The sequence below is a fragment of the Furipterus horrens genome, unplaced genomic scaffold (assembly GCF_987537825.1).
Source record: "Furipterus horrens unplaced genomic scaffold, mFurHor1.1.pri manual_scaffold_3, whole genome shotgun sequence".
NCBI lineage: Eukaryota > Metazoa > Chordata > Mammalia > Chiroptera > Furipteridae > Furipterus > Furipterus horrens.
This window is the reverse complement of record NW_028327173.1, coordinates 61,050,647-61,075,234: the sequence shown is the minus strand read 5'-3', so window position 1 is coordinate 61,075,234 and position 24,588 is coordinate 61,050,647. Positions and strand designations below refer to the sequence as shown.

Sequence of the window (24,588 nt, the reverse complement as noted above, 5' to 3'; positions counted from 1 at the left end):
TATGATTATATAATACCCCCTTCTAGCAAATAAAATTTTGTAAATGGCTGAGAAATTTTAGCCAAAGAAATATGAATACCCTTCTCCGAGATTTAAATGTCTGAATATGAATATAATTTCCCTACAATCTCCAAAGTATTAGGTATTAACTACATGTGAATATAATCCTCCATTGTTACCCTACTATTAAATACTTTTATTATATAGTGTCTACCTTACTATACCCACTTTTAGATATATAAATATATACTGGAAAAATTTTTCTCATTACTCTTTTTAAATTCAACAGGCAAGTATGTCCACCACATAAAATAACTTGGTAGAAGCACTAGAGAAAGCCTAAGCTGTAGAAGAATTTGGTATAAATGCTTATTATGGGGACAAGAAAAACCTACTGGTTGAGATTTGATTATATGATTTTTGAAGCTTTCCATAACAAATATTGTCATTCACAGGTGCCTATAGGGATACTTATAACCCTAAACTGTAAAAGTGTGTTTTAGGAATTTCTTCTCAATACTACTGAAAACTCACTTCTAAAAAAAAAATGAGGCTCAATTTGATTATAGAATATCCAACTTTTCTTTTTTTCATTGTTATATTTTAAGTTCTGGTGCAATCCAACAAACAAAAAAACTTTCAGTATATTTCCCTGTTGAAACTTGTCTGCCAAATTTTCAGCATGGGTAATGCGTAATCAAAGTACAAATATATTCTTTTTATGTATAAAACCATCAGGCAACTTAATTTTATTCTTTCACATATCCATGAATTATACTATGAAGGGATCTAAATATATCCAAGGGGGAGGATTGGGAAAGGACCAGTGTTATTAAAGCCAATTATGTATCATACATAAAAGTGCACATGTTAACTACTTGAAAAAAATTCACATTTATTTACTGTCAAACCGTGTTAAACTTTACACTGGATATTAGTGATGGGCTCATTATTAACAGGTTTACACAAAGGGATGAAAAGAAAAGCAGAATTTTGCTGAAACAATTTACATTTCATTAGGACTTTATCATAAAATAAATTAATTACTAAATATAGGCAGAAAGAATATGGAAGAGTAATATTTATGTTTTATTTTATTTTTAAAAAGAAGAGGCACTGTTTGTTCACTAGAAAGTGTGTGAGAAGTGCCCAGTGCTCTCTCTGCCCTCTGTTCAAGAATAAACAGAGGGCTGGCACACAATCTTGTTTCGATTTCACCACATTTGTGCAACGCATGGCATAACTGGCTTCAAAGAGTTTTCTCCCCATAAAACACGTTCTTTTGGCAGTAAGAAATTTAAATGTAAGACTGAAACTTAACTTGTCAAAGCGGAACACTGCATACAGTGGAAAATAAGTAAAAATGGGTAGAACTTCCATGACAAAGGGTAAGAAAAAACATTTCATAACATGTGCAACCAAGAGCTTTTCACAATATTTTCTTCAAACTCTTTAAAATTATTTTAATGACAATTCTATTTCAGTTGGACACAAATGTATTTATTTTACCCTAGCAATAGAACAAAATATAATTTCTTTAGCCATTTTTCATGAGAATAGTTCATTGTACAGTTGAGGAAACATACGAAATAAGGCCTGTGGCTTGATTGCTAGTGGTTAAACATGTTTTCAATCTTTGCCTTAATGTAAAAGATTTGCAGTGAACTGCAAACTGATGCAGAATCTCTCCTGCTTTTCCAAGTCTTGTCAGGAACAGTAAGGTACAGTAACTTTGTCCCACAGGATTTTAAAGCCTACGTCTTGTATATAATACAATGTAGGCCTACAATGCAGCCATATTTACAAATTTAGTTCGCAAACTGCTGCAGTAAAATGGCTGGAAAGTTTTGTTTTGCATGTTTCACAATTTCTCTAAACAGCAGCAGAACCTTAAAATACCTGGCTGGCATCTCTTTTCTTTGTAACAAATAATTCATTTTAGTATACTCTGTGTATATACAAAGTTTTTTGTATGTTTTATAAAAATTCACAGAACTGCAAGGTTCAGTCATCTTTTGTACACGGGCGGAACCACAGGTCGTCAGAGCTGTCACTTGGAGCGGAGTTGAGGGGCTGCACTGGGCCAACGGACTCTTTCTTTACTAACATTTGCATGTGGCTCTCGGAACTCCTTAGCTGCACTATTAAAGACTTGTCACCAGCTGCATCTGTCCTTCCCTAACATCTCCTTCCGGAACACACCCTTCCTTGTTAATGGGGATAATGTACCCGTCACTGTTCCCCCTGCTGATCTGGTAGCACATCTGAAGCTGCCGGCCAGCCCCGAGATTTGGCATACTCTTATAGTAAATGTCCTCGCTCTCACTCCTCCTGGAGGGAGACAGGTCTTCTTCCAAGTCGGGGCTGCTCTCCTGGTAGGGGGAGTCTCTAAGGTTGGGCATGCTCGTGTAGAGGGAGTCTCTGTTGGGGGACTGCAGGCTGTCCTCAGCCTCGGCCGTCAGCTGGGAGACATAGCTGTCAGTGCCCTCGGGCTTCCCTTTCTTCTGGGGTTGGTACAGGAGGGAGTGAGTCCGCTGAGGGATGAGCGGGGCCTCGAGTTCTTTGTGGTGGAGCTCCAGCCCTGGGTTGTCACCGTGCATCAGAGATGACGCGTCGTCCACGATGGCGTCATCTTCGCTGCTGCTGCCTCCGATCGCAGGTTTGACCGGCAGCGTGAGCTCGAGGTTGTGAGCCTTGCTGCTGCCCCGCAGGTTGTTGTGCACTAATTCTGAAATGATCATTTTCTCAAAAGCGGTATCGTTCAGACTCAGTCCACAGTCCACGACCTGGACGCCGTCGGTATAGTCCCCTTTGCGCAGAGAGTAGCTGTTGTTAAAGTTACCATTTAGCGGTAGAGTATCCATGGCACTTGTGTCCCTGGCATTGTTCAGTGAATGTCCTGAAACAGAAGATGGGGTGCCCGTTAGTACCTCTGTGACTTCCTAAAGAACCACGGATTCTCGTGTACAAAACTTTTTAATGTCGTTCAGGACAAAGTTGTATTTGAAAGCTAACACTTGCAAAGTGCCAGGCTTTCCCGCATTCCCAACTGTAAACAGTTGCAACCCCTTAGATAATACGAAAAACTGTGAAAGTGTAATATTGTTTTCCAAGGGAGGGAAGATGGCATACAGAATATTACTTGATCAATTTTGGGAAAACAGTAGTTAATTGATTTTGGGTCAAATCTCTTGACACTCTTACAAAAAAAGACTTCACTCCATGCCCTTGCATAGTTAATGCAAAGCAATTCAATACTGACAATTACATTTTGAAGTACGAGACTATGATTTATAAAAATAAAATTAACAGAATTTGTCCTAAACAACACTAAATTAAAAAGGGTTAAGTCACATACAAAAACCAAAGGCAAATGTACAACATAAACCCACATAAGCGGCAAGCAACTTTATAAACAACATCTAACATTTCCTTTTTCTGGAGATGAAATAAAAAAAAGCATGAAAAAATGGACAGATACAAAGAATTCGTGTTACACAAAGACAGCCATCTCTCATACTGACTGGACCAGGGGCCCACAAGCACCATCCAACAACACGACAGACAGCAGGTGGAATGACTCACTTTGGACAACTCACATCATGTCTGTCTGCTCAGGCTATCTGGCCTAAGAGTAGCTGATATATAAAAGAAAGTAAAATGATTTATTGTAACATGATGAAGAATTTCTGAGCTTCTCAGCAACTTAGTCAGAGCAAGGGTTCAACAAATTAGGTTACCAGCAATAGCAGCCTTTTACTTTTTCATTGAACGTTTCTCGTTATTTTGATTTTTTTTTTCAGTACTAATAGTCTAATAGCAATGGCCCCAGGCTCCTTACAGTCAAGGTGTTTGCCTGCAGCCCTGCAGTCTGCATCAGCCACAGTGACAGCACTGAGTGAACCAGCAGCTACTGTGCGAGACTGGCCCACAGACACCATGGGCATGGACGTCAAATGCAGAAATGTTGGGAGGTTCTTACGTATGGGTCACAGAAATTAAACCAAGAATAAATATTAACTATGGAATGGGAAGAGGGTGTTAGCCTTGGTTAATATATTTTTATCTCTAAAGGAATGAAAGATTGGATACGTCTGCTGAAGATATGAAAAGAGATTTAGGAAGAAAGAAAATATGGTGACATGCTCTCTTTGAATCAGAGTTGTATTTCCTACAGACACATAAACATGTAAACTGAGACATCACAGTGTTTTTCAGGCAAGTGAAAGAAAAAAATGAGAGGAAAATTAAATGGTTTGCACCATGGAAAGTTAGGTTATTCATTCTTAAAATCCTAGAGAAAAAAAAATCACTTGTCTACAGATAGGTCTGGAAAAAAAAAAGAATGAAATGATGTTATTGAAATTGAAATGAAACTGACCACTGTGAGGCTGCTGCATTGTATGCAAGGCTTGGAGGAGTTTAGAAGAAAAAATGTAATTCTTGGAAAAAATAGAAAATTTCCCTTTTTAGTCCTCATTCCACTCTTAAAGCTGCAGATTAACCTAGAAAACTCAATTTCATGACCAATAAATATATGATAATTGTTTGATGAATTATCATTAGTAGAAAATGAGAAAATGGGGGGACGATATTTGTTGGTCACTCATGTTATTTTAAAAACTCCAATTCAACGTCTACATTTGAAAAACTAACAAGTCAATTAATACCATGCTCCACAGATAACAAAATGAAGCTGTTATTTGTAAGGTTTCCTTTAGCTTGGGAGAGACAACTCTCTAGCTTTCTAAATTCATATGTGCACCACATCTTATTTTTACAAGATCCACCAAGAGCAAACACTCGGGTGTTTTAAGGTGACACACAGATCACTTGCTAGCATTGGTTTCCTCTGTAGAGGTTTGATCTTATCTTTTTTTTCTTCCTTTTTATTATTACTTAATAAATATAAAAATATGTGCTGGATAATCCAGAAGATGTTTTCTAGGATATACTGCAGATTTAAGCACATCTCTGACTGCTTTAGAAGAGGCAAGTTTTCCTGCCAAGTTCAGGTAATTCACTGGAAGACTTTCCATAGCCTGTAGCAAGATTACTGTGGGAATGCAGAAATGGTAAGTCAATTATTAAGCATTCTGGTTGACAGTACCTCAGGCTTTAAAGAGCAAATTATTTCAGCATTGTGTAAACTTAAGTATGGACAGCATTTGCTACAGACCTCTATTACTGACAAGAGGCAGTAGAGACAGATTGTGCTGTTTGAATTTGGTAACATTTTAGTTGCAAATTGTGAACCACTTGCCCGCTGAGTCTACTTCATGACTGCTAGTTATGTTTTAATTGTGCTGGTTAAAAATCATGCTGAAAAAATTTACATTTGATAGGCAAAGTTAAGTTTTACTCCCATACTTGTCTCTCTGTAGGTTGCTAGAGGAAAGCACAAGGAAAGTAAGAAAAACAAGAGAATGAAAAGAGAAGCTACAGTTACATTAAAAAAGAATTTTAAGGAAAAAAAAAAACAGAAACGAAGTTCTGTGTTAAGTTTAGTGGCAAATATCAATCACTAGTGAAGATTATATACTAGCAGTAATTATGTGATAACTTTTACCAAAATCTTGAAAATTCTGTTAAATATATATATGCTTTTTTAAAAAATAAGTTATTAGAAAACAGTAATACAGGATAGGTTAGTGACAATCTCTCCCCCTCCCCCAATTAAAAAAAAAAAACTATCGGTATAAACTGACTAATATTAACTTTATTTTCAAAGTTACTTTAAGAAAAAAAAAAAAGAAGAACTACCATAAAGCTGCACTATACTATAGTTTGGTTACAGTGATAATGCGGGGTATAGTTTTCTATACCCAGGCATTCAGAGGATCTTTATTAGCTAATTCATTCCTAAAGCAAATTCTGTCGGCAAACTTTAGAGTCAACTGAATAGCATATTACATAGATAGGATACCTCTAAATGATATAAATCTTGAAGATGGGCTCTCGGACCATGTGATGTCAGTCCTGTAATAATATATTAAGATTTATGCCACCTGCGTCAAAAACATGGATAATTATTGGTAAATACTATCATGACTAAATGTTTACTATAATATAGTGCAGTTTTAGAAGCCTGGCATGGTCAACACCATTCTTTTTTAATTGAGAAATTCAGGATATAATAATACATATATGGCATTCTGGTATTCTAGAAAAAGGGCCAAGATCAGAGCTCTGTGTAGCAGCAAAGAGAAAGTAGTTTTATTTGTAAGTATAAGCACACCTGGTGAGTTAAAGACAGGAGCTGAAGGGGCATTACATACAACTGTTTCAGCGAGCAATGTGTTATAGGGGTTGTTAGTGCCGTGGGGTCGAAGAAGAGGGTTTGTTAGTAGGTAATTGCCAGTCATTCCTAAAGCAAAAAAAGAAAAAGAAAAGAAAAAGAAAAGAGAAAAGAAGAAAGAAAAGAACACATCAGTTCTCTCATTTTAGTGTTACAGTTGCAGTACAGTATTTTTTGTATTCATCAAGGATAGTGGACAAGTTCGCAATGGAAAATCTGCTGAAATTTTCTCACTGTATTTGAACTACTAATTTGAAGGAGAAAGGGTAGAGGGAAGTTAAATTTCAGTAATTCACAGGTGCTTTCTATGTCCCCCAAGTAAACACCTGCTGAGGATGACATTTACTAATTTATACAAAATCACTGTTAAGCAAAAATGGCAATTAAATGCACAGAGATCAACATTATGTTTCAAGATGTTACTGCTTAATATTAAAAACCTAACCACTGAGGCCCAGAAGAGGGAATCTCAAACTTTCAGAATTTACAGGTGTAGGATTATCCCTCATGAAAACATCTGTGTTAATACCAACTTTGATACAAGCAGGAGGAAAACAACTTCAAACAGATACAAAGTACGGCACATGGCACAAAGCTTCTCTTAGTAAATGCAAGAGCACACATGCTAAGGAAGAAAAAGGCTGGGTATGTGAATTATTCGACCATTCACAAATTTTATATAACAAGCATTTTATCTGCCAGGATTCAAAAATGAATCATGGGATCATTTCCCTTTTGATAGTCATCATCTTAATAAAATTAGGTAAAACATTAGGGCAATGAAATAAACACACATTTCACTTATTCTAATTAGAAATTACAAACCTTTCGATACTTATCAAACATGTTTGGCATAGTTAATGTAATTGGACTAAAAATATTTTAAAGTTCAACTTGGTTTTGATATCATACATACTTCTTTTCTCATTTTAAAACCAACTCCCATCAAAACAATGTCAACAATAAAAAAAATCAAAATTGAACATGTCATATTACCAATCAGTACAACAAAACTGAAATTACCTGTATAAATTACCTTTCCACAGATTATATACAATAACGTGTTTTTTTTCACAAGAAATTGAAATTTACTAAGCTTGCATTCAGAAATGTTGTGTGCACATGCACTTGTGTCCTTACATTGCTAAAATATTTTATTTGCCAGCTTAGTGTAAGTAACAATTATATTGATAATATGATAAAGTTAAAGTTATAATTGTAGACACATGAAAATAGTAATTCACAGAAAAATTATTTTGTAAATTCTCAAGTATTTTAATTATTTGTTTTCAATGATTTACTTTAAATGTTTGACACTTTTTATTTTGAAAGTAATGTTAAATAAAAATTTTGCAAATAATTTTCACTACAAAATTGGCACTGTTTAATGTGAAGAGTAATTATAATTGTATTAATGTTTTAAGATGAAACTTTCATAAATGTCTCAGTTAAAAGGATAAATTTGTATTCACCAGGCAATCATTTTAATCAGTGGCAAAATATATTTTCAGCAATTACTTTTTCTAGCCTTACTCTTACGGTGGAATTTAAAATTATACTTTTTTTTCATTACATTATTAAATAAGAAAAAGTTATAATTTATATGTACTTTAATAAAGGATAAAAGTCGACTCAACAGGTTTAGGAGCCTGTGATATAAACCCATTTGAGAGAAAAATTCCCCATTTTCTCTAGAATTATTGTAAATTGGCAGAAGGTACAAAATTTATATTGTAAACTCAAATTTTCCTAGTAACTGACCTTGATTAAGTGTTGAAGTGCTATTGATGTCACCTGAGATAAAAGAAGATTCAGATTGTTTTCTCACAGTGTCATTCCACATCCTTCTTATACGACTCTATTAACATAAAATAGCAAGACATATGTTATGTTAGTTTCCCCAAGCTTACTTTATTAAAGACACACAAAGATTTATCTAACAATCTGTGTAGGATGATCTGTTGGGCTTTTAAAAGAAAATGTGTGTTGATTCTGGTCTAAAACTAAGGAAGTCTATACTGCCCTGTTGCTTTCTACTAAGGGGTATTTAATCTTCTACTCTTAAAGTTTTCTTTTATTGCCTTTTTTTTTTAACATGGAGATTATTTATTATTCAACAAATGTTTACTGAGCACCCACAGCAAGCACTGTGCTGTATAAGCTTAGGATATGAAATGATTATGATATACTTTTTAAAGAAGTATACCTTTGAAAAAGGATGTTCACATGGAAAAGAAACATCTCGAAGAAACACTTAAGAAGAAATTAAAACCAAAATACTAAAAAAGCAAGTATTTGCTATCTAGACATCATTATAATGAGGAGACAATTAGCGCATCTGAACACAACCTGTCTCAGTAGGCTTTCTATAAAGAAGGTTAATTAAAGATGCTGTCAAATTCTCTGTTACCTGCGTGCCAGAAGAATACCGAGCACTGGTTCTGGTGGTTGATGCCTTCACTGAACTGTGGGGGCTCTCAGTTGGGAGGCCGCCGCAGCAATACGAATGTCTGAAGCACTTGCCATATTCTTTTCGTACCTGCGTTGGACAACCAGGAGACAGAGGGATTAATATAACATACTTGCTTCTCCCTCTCTCTAATTAAATAAGCACCAAGGAGTTCCACAAACATTTTTTTCCATGGAGAAAATTAATTGAACTTACAAGATCAAGTTCAATTGAAACTGCTATAATCAGAAAAATATTCTCTGTCCACTAGACTGGCTCGTAAAACCTTTAAAATACAATATATTATGTAGTAATGCTTTATAACCTATTGTGCAAACGTTATTAATACAATAGTAATGTTTTAAAAGACTTGTTTTATCTATATTCTTTGTAACCCTATTTTATATTTCGTGCTAAAAAAATAGGAGACAATTATTTTCTTAATTACATTTTAACCACTTGTAATTCAGTCATTTAAGTTTTATACACTTCATGTCCTCTGAGGTAGGTCAATACATAAACTTCTTCTACTGGATAGTGTAGTTTTATGCACAAGAATGAAGAAAGAAAGTGCTTCGATAATATGCCATTATTTAGGATGGAATGTTTTCTTTATTTTCTGATATGTCTAGCTTTAACATTTAATGTAGAGTGTATAAGATGCCTACTCACTTCATTAGCACACAAGGGAGCTATTTATGTAATTTCCATTCGCATTAATGAACTACCCAGGTAATTTCCCTTTCCCCCTGAATCTTGGATATATGAATAGATAGAAAAGTTATTAGGTCTAAAAGGAAGTTTAAAGGGAACTTTAGAAAGTGAAGTCTAGCCCTGGCTGGGCAGCTCAGTTGGTTAGAGTGCTGTCCCCATGTGTCAAGATTGTGGGCTTGATCCCGGGTCAGGGAACATACAAGAAGCAATCAGTGAATACATGAATGGGGAGAGCAACACATCGATGTTCTATGTGCCCACTCTCCCTTACTCTCTCTCTACAAAAGAAAAACAACCTATAAATAAGATTATTATAAAAATAAATAATATAAAAATTAAAAAAAGTCTGAACACTCACTAAATAATAGGGCACCTGACCTGGAGACATGGTATAAAATTTGGAAGAGAGTGGGGAAGAATGCTAGATTCTTTGCATCTACATTAGCATATAAATATGTATTGTTGTGGCTCAGAGCCAGACTTAGGATATATTGCATTAAAAAAAATTTAAGTTACAAAAAACACTCAAAGCACCCCCGCCACTGCCGTCCCTGCAAAGACCATGACTTTGACACTTATTCCTTGCAAAATTAGATAATTAAAGCCACTAGATGACCTTTTAAGTTTAAATGTACTTGCCTTGTCCTCCTCTTAGCTTTATTTAATTACACCTATTAGAACAAACAATGAGATAAAACTTTGAAAGCATTTTCTTTGCCTAAATATGTTCACTGTAGTAGTAAAAACCATGTTTTTAACTAAGTCATTTTATATCTATTCTTAATTCATCCTGCCAGCACCCAATAAGATGTTTCCAAGACTAAGTAAAACATGTTCAAAAGAAGCGCTACATGATGTTTTAAAATGTAATTCTAATTAAAAAGCAGAGAAGAATCTTTGTTCAATTAATACACATAACTCCACGAGGAAATAATATCTAAGTTTAGGCTTCATCTGAAAATAATTTGGCAGGAATTATGATTATGATCATATGTATGTATACAAAAACACTCATTTATAAAGTAAGAAATATATAAAAACCAAAGTAATTGCTAAAGTTATACCTGAATAATGTTTAGGAAGCTAAAATTCAGTGTTATTAAGTAATACATAATACCTTAAAATATTCCTGCATATTTAATGGCTATTAACTGCTCTGAAATGCTGTGTAATCAAGACAACGGTAATCAAAATAGTATTTTATCCAAATAATACCCTCTGGCGTTGGTCTTTCCTAACGCTCATATTGCTGTGGATGTACAATATCTATCAGTATCGTACATTCCACTGTCATTGTCTCAAAATTACAGCTTATTGAAAACTGATGGAAGTAACAACACTATCATCTTGTCAGGACTGAAAACATAATAGTTTTCACTTCCACAATTCAATTCCTCTGTTCAATTTAAGTGACCAACTAGTAATAACAGAATAAAAGGACCACATTGGCTATGCAGGCAGGAAAGGATGATACCTAGTGAAATTCAGGCTTGGAAATTTTGAACGTAAATGGTGCTAAACTCTTCTCTTAGGTTTGCATCTTTTTGCAACATATTGAAATTGTTCATCTTCAAACAAACATTGATTTTTGAATCATTTTTGCTGACTCCACTTAATATAAAATGGGGACTAAATAATAAAATATTAAAAAATAAGTTATTGGATTTTTAGATCTAATAATATTAATCAAAAGGCATCATTAACATTAATCTTTTGTATGCCTGGTACTTTTAAATTACAGGCATTTATCCTCAGACTCAATTTTATTTTGTACCACTGCATTCCCTTATCTAGCAGAGAACAAGATTATTTAACCTTTTCTGTATCTTGCATATCCTTTGCACAAAGCATTTTTATAGACCCCACTAAAAAAAAAAAATCTTAACATAAATGTTCAGTTAATTTCGAGATTCAGAAATGATTGCTATTGGCATATTTTATATGTGAAACCTGAATTTCCAGATATGTATTACAATAGATTTGATTAAAATATAATACTATTTAATAATATGCCAGTTGTTACTTAAAATCTTCTCTATTTCATCTATCATTTACACTAAAAGAATAAGCAAGCAGAGCCCCAGTGTTTTCACTTACTTTCTTTTGGAGAGCACAGTGAAAGATGAAAATGAACACTCCCTGGAAAGCATTAAAGATGGTGAAGAGATAGGCCATCACAATAGTCTCCTCATTAATAAAAAGCAACCCAAATGACCAGGTTAGGCCAAGAAGACACAGAAGAGCAAAAGCGCCAAGCACCCAAGACCTGAAAAAATAAAGTGGATTTTATTAACAGGTTCACTGAGAGAACAACACACATCACACTTAAATATTAACTTATCAGTAGTAGCAGTTGACTTTCTCTATGTTCACATTCAAATTCAACAGCATTCTGGCTTTAACCTTCCATTGACTAAAGAAGGAATAACAGCATTTAGTACTGCAGCCTCCAGTGAAAACAGCAACAGCAGGTAAAACCTTATATATTTTTAAACTCCAGAATAAACAAGGTACCAAAACTATATTAAAACACAAGGTGTGAAACATCCCCCAGGACTTCATTGTCTGATATGCATTTTGGTCTAAGAAATTAGGAGTCCTTAATTACTTTACTCCTGTATTTTTATTCCTGCGGTGTACCCGTGACTGAACAATGTAACACATACAGAAAAGTTAAATGGCAGATAATCAGCACCTCAACTTCAGATTCTGAGAAACTGATCTTAGGTGAACCTCAGGTTTTATAACTAAAGCATGAAGAAGCCTAGCTGAAATGGGACAAAAACATGAGAACATCAAAATGAAATAATTTTGGAGAGATTTCATCATGAATAGCTTAAGGAGAAAAGAACTGCGGAAAATAGGACGGAATGAGAAGGATTTAAAGTCAGTGCATTCCATGTCTAACTAATGATCTTACTTGATAAATGGCTTATTATCTTCATAGCTAGAAAGCATTATAAGCAGAAAAGAGAAACAAAATTATTAGACAGAATTAAAATAGAAAGTAGCAAGAAAGCATTTATATATTTTATAAATTAGTCAAAATTAAGAAAGTCAAAGTGCAGAGGCAAGCAATTAAAAAATAAAAGCATATTATAGTTCAAAAATATTATAGCAAATTAGATATTCCAAAATAATTATAAAAATTAAGGGCAATTCATGATATTGACAGATTTGTAAAAAATATAAGTCATGCCATAAATTTGTTAATGTAGGGTTCTACCTTACCCAGGTAAGTCCGTATTATAGTAGCCATCACAAACACGGTAATTACTGGTGTGGATGAGAAGACAGAAAGAGGAAAAGGAAGAAAAGAGAGATGCTAAAGATTAGCTCTCTCTCTTACCATGCAGCATGCAATGAAGCTGGCACGAACCTAGCTAAAACTTCTAATTTAAAAAAACAATTACCCTTACTATATAGATCTGCCATTTCTTTACAGTAAAAATATTTTTTCAAAATCCCGTTATAACCAACTTGAATAACACTTCATCAAAATGTAAACTAAGGCTCATAAATTAACTGAAAATGCTTCCATAAAATGACTTATGAGTCAACAGCTATCTATTTTTTGTTAATTGGATAGCGTTTTTATTCAACAATGAAATAAAATAAACATTCATTTAATTATCTTGAAAACAAGAGATCATCTCCAAGTTAACAATAGTAATAGAGTGTATTCTCTTAGGAAAGCAAGATTAGAAGTAGAAACTGCACGGGATCCTTAAATCAAAAAAAAAAAGCCATTTAACAAAACAAACATAACATAATCTTATCAGCCATGCAAACAGGAACATCATTTTGATCTGCATTTTAAATTCAAATGAAGCTGCTACAGTGAAATGGAATTTTCACAAAGTTACTGAAACAATTTCTTGGCTCTAGACCAAGGCAGAAATTATTATCTAATTTTTGACCAATGTCTGTGACATGGGCACAGTGAGACTCAACCTTACACAGTAAAACTTCATTCTGAATAATTTCTACAGTTGATAGAAGGTATTCATGTATTCCCTGTGGAGAATGAATATCTTTCACTTAGTTTGTCAAGCACTAAAATTAAAACACAAAATACTTACTTAATGTTTTCCAACCTGCTAGAATCTGGTTTCAAAGTGTTTGAGTGCTTCACCATTTTGCACAATGTGATCACCAGGAAGATAATATTTAGCTGTTATAACAACAACAACAACCAAAAAAAAAAAAAAAAAAGAATTAGACCACTATGGCCAAAGAATAAAAAGTTTTAAATTTATTTAATGAGCTAATGCAGTTATATATCAATGACATGAGTATATAATAGATAATGATTCAATTTTAGTTTATATTTGCAATGATCAAGTTAAGTCTAAATAATAAAATACTCTGGCTATGTATGATCGATTTTTTAATAGATCATTTGACATGAAATTGCAACCTCATTAAATCAGTATCATGTGGCGATGATTAAATAAATTAGATACCTAAATTAGTTTCTTTAGTTAGAGGTACTCTAGGGCCTAAAAGCCAGTGAGGAAACATTAAAAGTAAATTCCTTAGAAAAGACATTTGTGTCATGTAGATTATTAATGGAATGATTGCTGGATTCGAGACCCTAACACTTAGTTGAGAATCTAACTTTTGATTTTGGCTGTTTAAATGAGGGCAATGACATTCGTGCAATCTATCTGTAAGGTAACTGTGAGGATCAAATGAAATAAAAAATATTAAAAATGTTAGCTATGTAAAGTAAGATAAACTTAAATATATACACATATATATTTGCTATTTAACCACTAAAAACCATCAGTTTTTTTCTCTCCTATTCTCTGAGAGTTATTTCGGGTCCCTCTAAAACATTCGGCTGTGCAAAAAATTGAGGTGCAAACAAAAGCAAACTGGGGAAAATGAAACCTGCACATAGCGGAGGCTGGGAGAGGAACACGAGTGAACTCAGGAGAAAGGAGAGCTGCTCTGACTGAGGAGAGGGGAGGGGTGTAATCTGCATTTGCTTCTACGGCCACCTGGCAGAATGCAGGACAGAGGGAAGGCGGTTCCAATGGCATGCCGTAAAAATAGAACTAGATTGGTCCTGGATTTTTTAATATTTTATTTACTTCAGATTATCACATTAAAAAAAGGCACAACAGAATAATTTTGTGAGTTTTATATGACTTGAATACAGTGCAACTCCAAATGGTATATTCAGGGAAAGACCCACTGTGTGTGTGACGAAAGCAATTTCTTGGTGGTAATTGATATAACCTTGTTGAAGTAGTAACATCATTTTTACTGTCATGACACCACATGACTAAAAGATAATGTATTTTAGTCATTCATTACGACTTCTGATTTTATATTAGAAAAAACGATACAGGGCAATAAATAAAATTTCCACTTTCTTCTAATGAGTTTAGGAACACAGCAAAGGCTTTAACCTTAGCTGTTAATCAGTCATTTTGTTTACTGTGCTAACTTCTTTTAGATGTAGAATTTCTTCTTAAGGGATAAAATGAGGCTAATGAGCATAATTTGCAAGTATTGGCAGACAGTATTCTATGTTAATTACTAAAGGGAAAAGGAAGCTCTTTGTTAAAAATGGTACTTAAAGTTAATTCCTTAAAATATTTGTATAGAGAAAAGGTACATACATTTGTAGAGACAGTTTTCTAGTTTCATATTCTGAGTATTATTCCAGTTGGTCACAATATAAAAAACATGATTACACTTCCAGGGATGTTACAATGTCATACATTTTATTCAACAAATATTTACTGACTTGACTGCCCCACACAGAAATGCACGTATTGTACTGTGGGTAAGACACAAGTTCTGGCTTTGAGAAATTAAAAGAGATCCTTCTGGTAGTAAGTAAAGATTTGATTTGATTTCTAAAAAATTACATCACTGTGTATCTCTAATGTTTTTAAAAGGCAAAAACAACCGTGTTTTTATTTTTAATTTTATGCAACAGCAAGCCTTAACTAGCAAATTTAAGGACTGGTTAAAAACAAGAATTCTAAATATCCTAAAAACAAGAAAACAAACCAAAACCCTTGTAAATGGACAAAATGACTACAACTCTTAGGTAAGAAAGGCTGCTTTATAGACTCAAGAGTTAAAATACTAAAATCTTTTGGCCCCTCTTCCTTAACGTCCTAATGAAACTATTTATTTCTTTTTATTCCAAACTTCTGCACCTAGCTTTGTCACCAAACTCTCCTTTTTCTTAAACATTTTCCTGAAGCAAACAGAGCCACAATTTGGTATCCATCACTTCTTAAGCATATTAATTATTCCCTGAGGAATAAAATAGTAGTAGTAGTAGTAGTAGTAGTAGTAGATTCCAGGAAGAAAAAAGTAACTATCCACTACAATGTATAAACTGCAAGAAAACAGAAAGTGATCGTGAAAAAAAATGTGGATGCATAAAGTATTATGCTATAAAAAGAGTAGAAAATGTGAACTATAGGAGGTCAACCTATCCAAACATATTTTTCAATGAAGAAAATCAGGTAAAAGTCAGTAATGCATTTTCCAATAAAAATAAAATCCACCGCCGGCCTGCGAGCCAAGTGTGGCTGGTTCGATTCCCAGTCAGGGCACATGACTAGGTTGGGGGCGCAAGTGAGAGGCAACCACACAGTGAGGTTTCTCTCCCTCTCTTTCTCCTTTCCCCTCTCTCTAAAAATAAACAAACCAACTAAATAAATAAATTTTAAAAAGTAAAAAATAAAATCCACTACATAAAAGTAGAATTAAAACGACCATCCTTTAATACTGAGGACTAACCCAGTATTGTAGAACGTGCCACAGAACATATATCTCATTTAATCCTTAAAAAATAGACTGTTAGGTGCATTTTCCCTTCCTCTACGTTCACCCTACTGAGGTTAACATTATATATATATGGATTTAGTCTTTTTTCTAGTTACAGATACGATACATTCACAATACATAAAGTTCAGAAAGTTACAGGACGAAAAAAAAACAACAACCTATCTCCAGAAGTAGTCACAGGCAGCACTTTACTCCCTCCCTCTACTACTCCTTTTTTGTTCTTTTAAAATATAACTGGATAGCCATTTTACAAATCTGCAATGTTAAGTGTCTTGGCCAAAGATTACTTAGCTACCATAATGTTAGTGCTGAGATTCAGTATACTGTGGTCTGGCTTCAGACCACAGCCTTTCCAAATAAAATTAACCAATTTATTTTGGGAGAAAAAATTACTTCAAACAAAACAAAGATACACTAGTTTTATATTTTAAAAAGCATTTCACTTTTATCTAGAGTAATCCAATTTATAAATCACTGATGATGAATGAGGTGAAGATAAATAATTAATATATAAAATACAGCCTCCAAGAAATCCTACACAACATGAGGTTTGCTTGTCAAATGACTTCCACCTGATGGACTTGCCAAAATAACTAATCCTCCATTTCCTTTGTAAAACACTACCATTCCATCATCCGTAAATGCCGAAATGCTCTCACGCTTCCACTCCCACTAGCTAAATTGCACGTTTCACAGTTAGTTTTCTCAAACCTGTTTCTGTTATACTCACATAGCTGAATATTACACAAAGCTGTAAAGCTGAATGCAAAAATAAGGGCTATTCTCGTTAAGGTATGTAATATCAAATGTTTCTAAAGGACATTTTAAAAGTGAGTCTCTTTAAAAGCAACTAAAAGTAATAGTAAAATAATCATAAAACCACAGAAGGGTATTTGACTCAGATGGTTTCAGAAGTGTCTGTGATTTCTCCAATTGGAAGAAATTAAAAACAAAATTACAGGCAATGCACTAATGCTTAGGTTCCAATAAATTTATGGTTAAATCCAACAGTAACTTAGTCTTTAAAATGTAACTTGAAGATAGATAAATGGTGAGGTAATGGTATCTTTAACAGAATGAAATACCATCATTTCAAGTCGCAGTAATTATGAAAAAGGGCATGTAAAGCAAATTGTAAATCATAATATAAGGTGGCCAAAAACTACTAAGATACTTTTCCTCAACTCCTCATTAAAAAGTCACTAATGCATATTTGTTTTATTAGAAAAATTAAAAATATGTATCATTTAGGCATTGAACATTTTAAGATGTTACCAACATACATGACAGTGAAATATTTTCTGGAATTAAATAGAACATATACTGAAGTTTAAACAGAATTTTTAAACGTGAATTTAGAGTTCTTTTATTTTTCTAGTGCTTTAAAATGTAAATGCTAATTTTTTTTTATTTTCAGAAGATAAATATTGTTGCTATGATATTTTCAGGAGATAATATGTTCTAATAAGAATCATGATTTTGTAGAGTAAAATACTTCAACAAATTCTGCCCCCTCCCTTCCAAGCAGTTCTTGTTCTCTTAAAATACAACTGGACACCAAAATAGGCAAACAGAAACACCTTGGATAAAAATCTGTCACCCAAAATAGCCAGTTAAAGACTAAAAGGGTTAACTTCAAATAAAGCACTGGCTGTAATTCTGAGTTCCTTCCTCTTTGTATTTTTCCCATGACATAAATGACTCCTTCCAGGCATACACCTCTGTGCTTCTTATTCTTTTTGTTGTTGTTGTTAAAGTGATTTCTTTTTTCTCACTTTTACTTCTTCCAATTTATTTTCCTGCCTTTGGTATGCATTTAAAAAATAAATCCCATCCATCAACTACGGAATCCTACTTCTCATCGGAAGGCAGGCAAAGCAGACACGGGGAGGAGACTGTCTGCACTGCCCAGTGCCGCTCCTCTCCCTTCAGTTCCAACACAGCCGTTTTGCGTTCTCCTGTTCATTTTTTCTCTCCAACGTAAACACTACTGAGTGTAAGCACAGCGTTTGGGTTGAAAGGTGTTATGCATCATGAGAAAGGAGAAAGATGAGAGTTTTAGCTATGTATGCAAAGATCTGTCTAAGCCTGGAAGGTGCATGCCATTACTCAGTGATTCACACAGAAGCCCCCAGTAAGTATAGCTTAGTAGGACTGTGTCACATGCTGTATGTCAACTCACCAGCCTAAATGCCCATACTGGTGATTAATTTTGGAGATGGGGCAACTCACCCAGGAATTAATGCGACTGTAGCTCTGCTTTGTGTGTGTGTGCACATGCATGTGCACATAGGTAAATAGGTAGGTATATCGATATATTAATAGAATTCCTTGTAAAAGATTGACAGCAAATTCAAAAGAAAAATATTTTCCTATTTAGCTAAAAAACAGTAAATCACCAAACGAGGGATTCTTTCTCTTCCAATGACAAATAATGCTTTTTTATGTATCCCCAAATAACGATTTTATAAATTGTTTAAATTATCCAGTATAATTTGCTGATAAAACTCTTTGCTGCTTAATGATATGGCATAGCTATTCATCATGCATATTGATGACGTGAGAAATGTAAAAATAGAGGTTCCACAGATTACAGGAATGCACAGTTTGTGTTCCAGTCATCAACCTGCTCAATTGAATCACATCCGCCTGAGCTTAGCAGCTTAAAATTCATTCCACAGCTTGCAGTGCTGACATGGATATGATAAGACAGAAGAACAGAAACACCACTCTGAAGTAACCCAACTGAACTGCACATGTTCCGACCCTCTTTGTCCTCCCTGGGGCTTTTGCTACCTGGCAAATGCAACTCTAAAACTGCACTTGTATCTCCAAATCTTTGCTGTTAGCCAAGCAGAAACCAATTTCTCCCAGGGACTAGCAGCCAAAGAGGTGTTCTCTGAAGAAGACTTCTAAATGAGTGTGTGAGCTGAACTCTTACTGAACTGAATTAATTATTAACGATGCAGATGGAGCTGTCCAAATGATAAGAATAGCTTCTGAGGTGTCATGATCCAAGCTTTCATTAAACCATTTCAGACAGACTAGTGGTTTTCCACTGCTCATTACTTACAAGCACTTTCCTCATAGATACAATAACTCTGATGGCCTGTAGGCGAGACATTCAAAAGAAATACTGAAGTAGGAAGTTTTATCTTCCATAGCACGTTATTTTTCTTCATAGAACATTATTAAAGACGTACATTTATTTAATACTAAGTTAAATGGTTTCAGTTTGGAAAAAAGTTGGAAATACAAAACTTGTCACGAGTACTCCTTAAAAGTGTATTATACTACCTCATTTATACTATTAAGATTTGTGTCTGAATTGACTTTTAAATGTCCTGTATTACCAAAAGAATATATGCAGGTAAATATATTAGTATTTAACAAACATGTCTCCTACAATCATGTCATCTCTCAACTTAGGTTACATGCAAGATAATGTTTTACGCTCTATTCCACACTTTGTGCTGGGACAATTAGAGGGCAAAGCAATTGCAAGAGAAGAATTACTCTCAGGATCTTTACTGTGATTGCTACCTGCTGTTTTGTTTTGTTTTAAGTTGGGAACACTGTTCCCAGAAGCCCTTCACATCTCAACTTAAATGATTTGGTAGAGGATAATAATGACACTGCAAATGGGCAATATAATAAAATGTCCTTTACCTCTTTTCTTACTGGAAATTGAGTATATGTGAACATTAACTCCTTCCACCAAGTGAAATGTCTTTTAGTACTCAGAGTCAGTATTTATCGTTAGAGATAGAAAATAAACAAAACTGCAAAAGAAGTAAACATGTACTTTTATAGATCAAATATCCCTACGATAGTCTTTACCATTTTCAAAGTATCGATATGTTTGGCCAGGGGATTAGGGGACAAAAAGAACCCTGTGTTTTTACGGATCATACTACTTCATGTTAGCTACTTGTCTTATAATTCAAGATAGACTTAGGCTGTGTTAACATAAGTAAACCAAGAACAAAAACTGGGACAATTTTCTGGATTGACTAATTTCCATAAGAAATCAGCTTTCCTAGAATGTTTTAGTGGTTTAATGCATCATACAAGCACAGGCATTCACCTCAAATTTTCGTTCTGCTTTTCATAAGTGGGTAAAAAATTCATTGTAATGACAAATGTACATATACAAAGTAGTTCTAAAATTCTTTGAACTACTTAAATTTTTCTCAATTTTATGAAACACTAACTACATAAATATCTCAACAGGCTCATTTGTGTCACTTCTTAAAGAAAAAAGAATGCTTATATCATAATAAAGAGATGTAGGCAATATTTAAACCTGTTTATGTTTCCTTTTCAATCTTATAATGGTCAATAACACCTATTTCTAACAACTTAATGCTATAACTGAGTAAAAAGTTTTAAATACCAAAATCCAAATATTTTAGCTACATTTTTATTTCAACTATATTTAAAGTATTTGACTAAAAATAATGTAAGAAGTTTACAAAATACTTTAATGTCACTATAATTAATTTATATCAAATTTATTTTAAATAAGTTATTTGGTATTTTAAGTCTTAGAAAAGTAACTTTATTTCTAATGAGTTTAAAATTGATGTACTTTTCAGTTACTAATCTAAGCTTCAAATATCTTTTTGACTATCATGTACTTTAAAAAGTGGTCCCCCTAAGTAAGCACCCAGCACAGTACATAGTTATTACAATATACGCTATGCTGTATCCCTCCATAACTATTTTGTAACTACCAATTTGTACTTCTTAACCTCTTAACCATTTTCATCCTCAAAACCCCTCCCCTCTGGCAACCAGCAGTCTGGTCTCTGAAACTAATACAAAATAATAATGAATGCAAATGCAACAGAGAAGTAAAATTTTTAAAAACTACCCTAAAAAAATTAAGAATGGCCATTTATTTAAGAGTACTAAATTACTGTGTGTAAATTAAGGTACAAATATTAAGCTAATGTTCTTTCACTTCCATACAACATTCACTTGACTCATAAATGCCAACTAGGCTTGGTACAGTACTAATATTATAGATTGTGAAGACTGAATTAAAACTCTTAGCAAAACAAACAACAAACAAAAAAATTCCACTAGTCGAAAACAAAATGTGCTACACATATCAGTTATTCCTTTCTAATTATCAAACTAGTTTCAAATCATGCAATCTTAACATGGCTTAATATATGAGTAGATTTTCAAAGATTATGACATGACATTTTAATCAAACTAAATTTGAAATGAGTACTTTTTATAGGAGAGGATTTTCAGAAACAGTACTAATTAATAAGTGTATAAACTCTCAATATGGGGTATAATATTTAAAATATACTACATAATTTTATCCCATACTCTAAATGTGTCTGAATCATAGATAAATTGACAATTAAACAAATTATCCCCTTTTCAATAACACTGCCAAAGCAGCAACCTGAAAATGAAGGGAAAATACAGTCTGCTTACCAGAATAATGAAGGTAACAGGTCCAATGAAACTCCATATAAAATAGTTGTCAACATGAAGCCAGCAACTATTATGAAAAGAAAAGAATATGTATTAAGTAGCTTCAATGGATCCTCAACATTACAATGAAAATAAAAAATTTAAATCTAACAAAACTATATTTACATTTGTCTTTAAAAATTCATTTATCATGGGTAAGAACAATTTTCTTAATTCTGATGTGGCTCTGAATTAGAAAGTAGTCATTTACTTCAACTTACTGGCTTTCATTTCAGGTTTTAAATTTGATAAGGACATAGCTATGCTTGTAGGAGGGAATAAGAAACCTCACCACATTCCAATCCCTAATCCTTAAGACCTCTGCTTTTACTAAGAAAAACTTGAAACTCAATATTCCAAATTGTCTCATCATTTTAAAGTTCTTATACTCAATTTTTGCTTTTCAAATCTGTATGTTAGCTAATGTGTTTAACCCTACGAAATACAACAGAAAAAAGATATTTACACTATGTTTGTTGCAAAACTGTATAGTATAATACTTCAACTGGTAATGGATGAATACTAGACACATACAGTATCAGAGTAAATGATGCATAAACTTATTAGGACAGGTTTTACTTAGTGGTTCATTTTTCATATAACACTGAATCCCCACTGAATTTCTTTCATCTTTCATCATTTGTACAGTCCAAAAGCCTTCTTTAGTCCAAAAGCCTTCTTTAGTCCAAAGAATCTTTATATAACTAATTTTATCAAAGGAAAAAAATAAACAGAATTGGAGGGCAAATTCATGCCTCTAGTAAGTAAAATTCTTAGAAAGATGGCTATGTATACATACCTTCTGTCACTTCCCATAAATATCTGTATTTTTTATAAAGGAAAGACAGTGACTTATTTTAATCCTTTCAAACTGCCTGATAAAATATTATCAAAGTAAAGCATATGGGAAGGAATGTGGTACTGTCACAATTCAGAATGAGAGCTGGCTCGAGGGCTGGCTGCACAAAGAGAGCTAATGAAGCATTAACTTAAAACTGAGTAGTTAAACCTGTCAGATGCTTTATGTTCAGAAGAATTTTTACTTAATATCTTTCTAAGGCCAAAAAGTTATTTACTTTTTCAATTTGTTTCAGGTCAATCTTTTGTGTTAAAAAGAAAGTCCATAATTTAGTATCTGCCTCGCCAGAGTACAAATCCTCTGAACCTAGAAAATTATAAAAGACTTGATTGTAATTTGTGCACGGCATGCCCATTCTCTTACCAATAAAGCTTTCAGAGGCGATTTTAGTCTGTCAGGGAACCTCACTGACAGCTAACAGGCTTAAAAAATTATTCACTTGAAAAACACTCAGGTCGCTTGCAATTACTTACGCTTTTTCTGTTCCATAGCTCTTATAGTCAATAGCAGCTGAGACTCCAACCACTGTGGCAGGAAACAAGTAACCGGCAACATAGTAGTATTTCTTCCTTGAATATTCACTTTCAAAAACTTCAACTAACATTAGATAGAGCTGCACACCTTCTAAGCACATCCAAGCAAAGGCAGCCAAAAAGAAAAAGTGGAGAAGTCCTGCAAATATTGGGCATGCAATCTACAAAGGAATAGAACAAAAGCCACAAAGGAGAACACATGAATGTGAACAGCCCCATCTAGAATTGTGAAATAGTCGCCAATAGTGTTCACTATTATCTTTTAAAATACAACATTAAATACTGTCTTTTTAAAAAATATTTTTCAAAAATGGAAACAAGTTACAGACATTGCCAAACTTGAAGAATTTATTGCTTGTAGTATAATGCCAGGTGTGCTAGAAATTTCATCACTATAAGGCATTACTATTTGTAATGAAATCTAAATAAATCAAGAAATAAGAAAAAATATTTTAATTCCCTTCTAGAATGATCTATTATTCAATCTGAACATTCTACTTTTAGATGACCTATCTCATGTCTTTAGAATAATTGTATCCAAATATATTATTTCTATATTTTTTGTACAAGAATTTTTAAAATGTGCTTTAATGACAAATATCCCCGCTCTAATTACCTAACATCATTTTCCAGTCACAGGTGGGACATTCTCTAATTCAACCCAGTGCAGTGAAAATCTAACTATTAAGTTGTGCTTCTAACACTGAAACCTGATGATGAATAAAGTACTCAGAATATGGAGAAATTATCATTGGTCAGAGTAACTATGTGAGAAAATGTAAATTGTAAAAACAGGGCCTTCCTATTTCAGTATTCCCAGCATTCTTCTAATCCAATTACATGTCTTACTAACAACCCAGAAAGATGCAACTATACCTTAATATGAGAAATGAATTAACTCATAATCACTTTACTTAATGACTGGGCTGTCTTTCAATTTATTACACATTATCCTTCAATATTTCCATGTCAATTATATTGTTACAAGGTCAAATATTAGTATCAGCATATAAGTGAATTCACACTTGTCATAAAAATTTTCAGAGATCCTAGGTCAATTAACTAAAGGGGTGCTTACCACGTAGTTTGTCTTGTCGATGCCTATTAGAAAAATAAATTCAGCAATGAAAAGGTTGATACAAAGGTTCTTGTGAATAGTATTACGGTCACTCTGTAGGCCACGGAAAAAGCAGAAGGTGAAGATGCAGATAGCCAGGCAAACAAGGGAAATGACAATTCCCACCCAGGTGATGACTGTAAGAAGTAATTCATGAACTCCATTTTTGTACTGAAAATAAAAGATACAAGGAACATTAATATTCCTGCACTACATCAACTAAAGGTGAGATAGCTTTCACATGTGACAGCTCATCTTTTAACACTAAACTCACTGAATTTTCCTGGGTGTTCAAACAGG

The 24,588-nt window shown here is 33.6% G+C and overlaps 1 protein-coding gene across 7 annotated transcripts in view; it reads right to left on the bottom strand.

The window, feature by feature from the left end:
- Nucleotides 1-870: 870 nt before the first annotated feature.
- ADGRL2 (adhesion G protein-coupled receptor L2) overlaps nucleotides 871-24,588 on the bottom strand; it is a 265,175-nt gene continuing 241,457 nt past the window's right edge. For 2 of the 7 annotated variants that reach the window (XM_090269667.1, XM_090269669.1), the window contains 9 exons: nucleotides 24,250-24,459; nucleotides 23,112-23,332; nucleotides 21,741-21,807; nucleotides 13,544-13,635; nucleotides 11,559-11,727; nucleotides 8,709-8,837; nucleotides 8,060-8,156; nucleotides 5,927-5,979; nucleotides 2,829-2,899 (listed from right to left, as the gene is read on the bottom strand). In XM_090269667.1, coding sequence (XP_090125793.1) covers nucleotides 2,888-2,899; nucleotides 5,927-5,979; nucleotides 8,060-8,156; nucleotides 8,709-8,837; nucleotides 11,559-11,727; nucleotides 13,544-13,635; nucleotides 21,741-21,807; nucleotides 23,112-23,332; nucleotides 24,250-24,459 — 1,050 coding nt within the window. In that variant the 3' untranslated portion in view covers nucleotides 2,829-2,887. Of the gene's footprint in view, nucleotides 2,900-5,926; nucleotides 6,009-6,238; nucleotides 6,368-8,059; nucleotides 8,157-8,708; nucleotides 8,838-11,558; nucleotides 11,728-13,543; nucleotides 13,636-21,740; nucleotides 21,808-23,111; nucleotides 23,333-24,249; nucleotides 24,460-24,588 lie in introns of those variants that run through there. The other 5 variants (XM_090269664.1, XM_090269666.1, XM_090269668.1 and 2 more) reach the window with 3 other exon arrangements.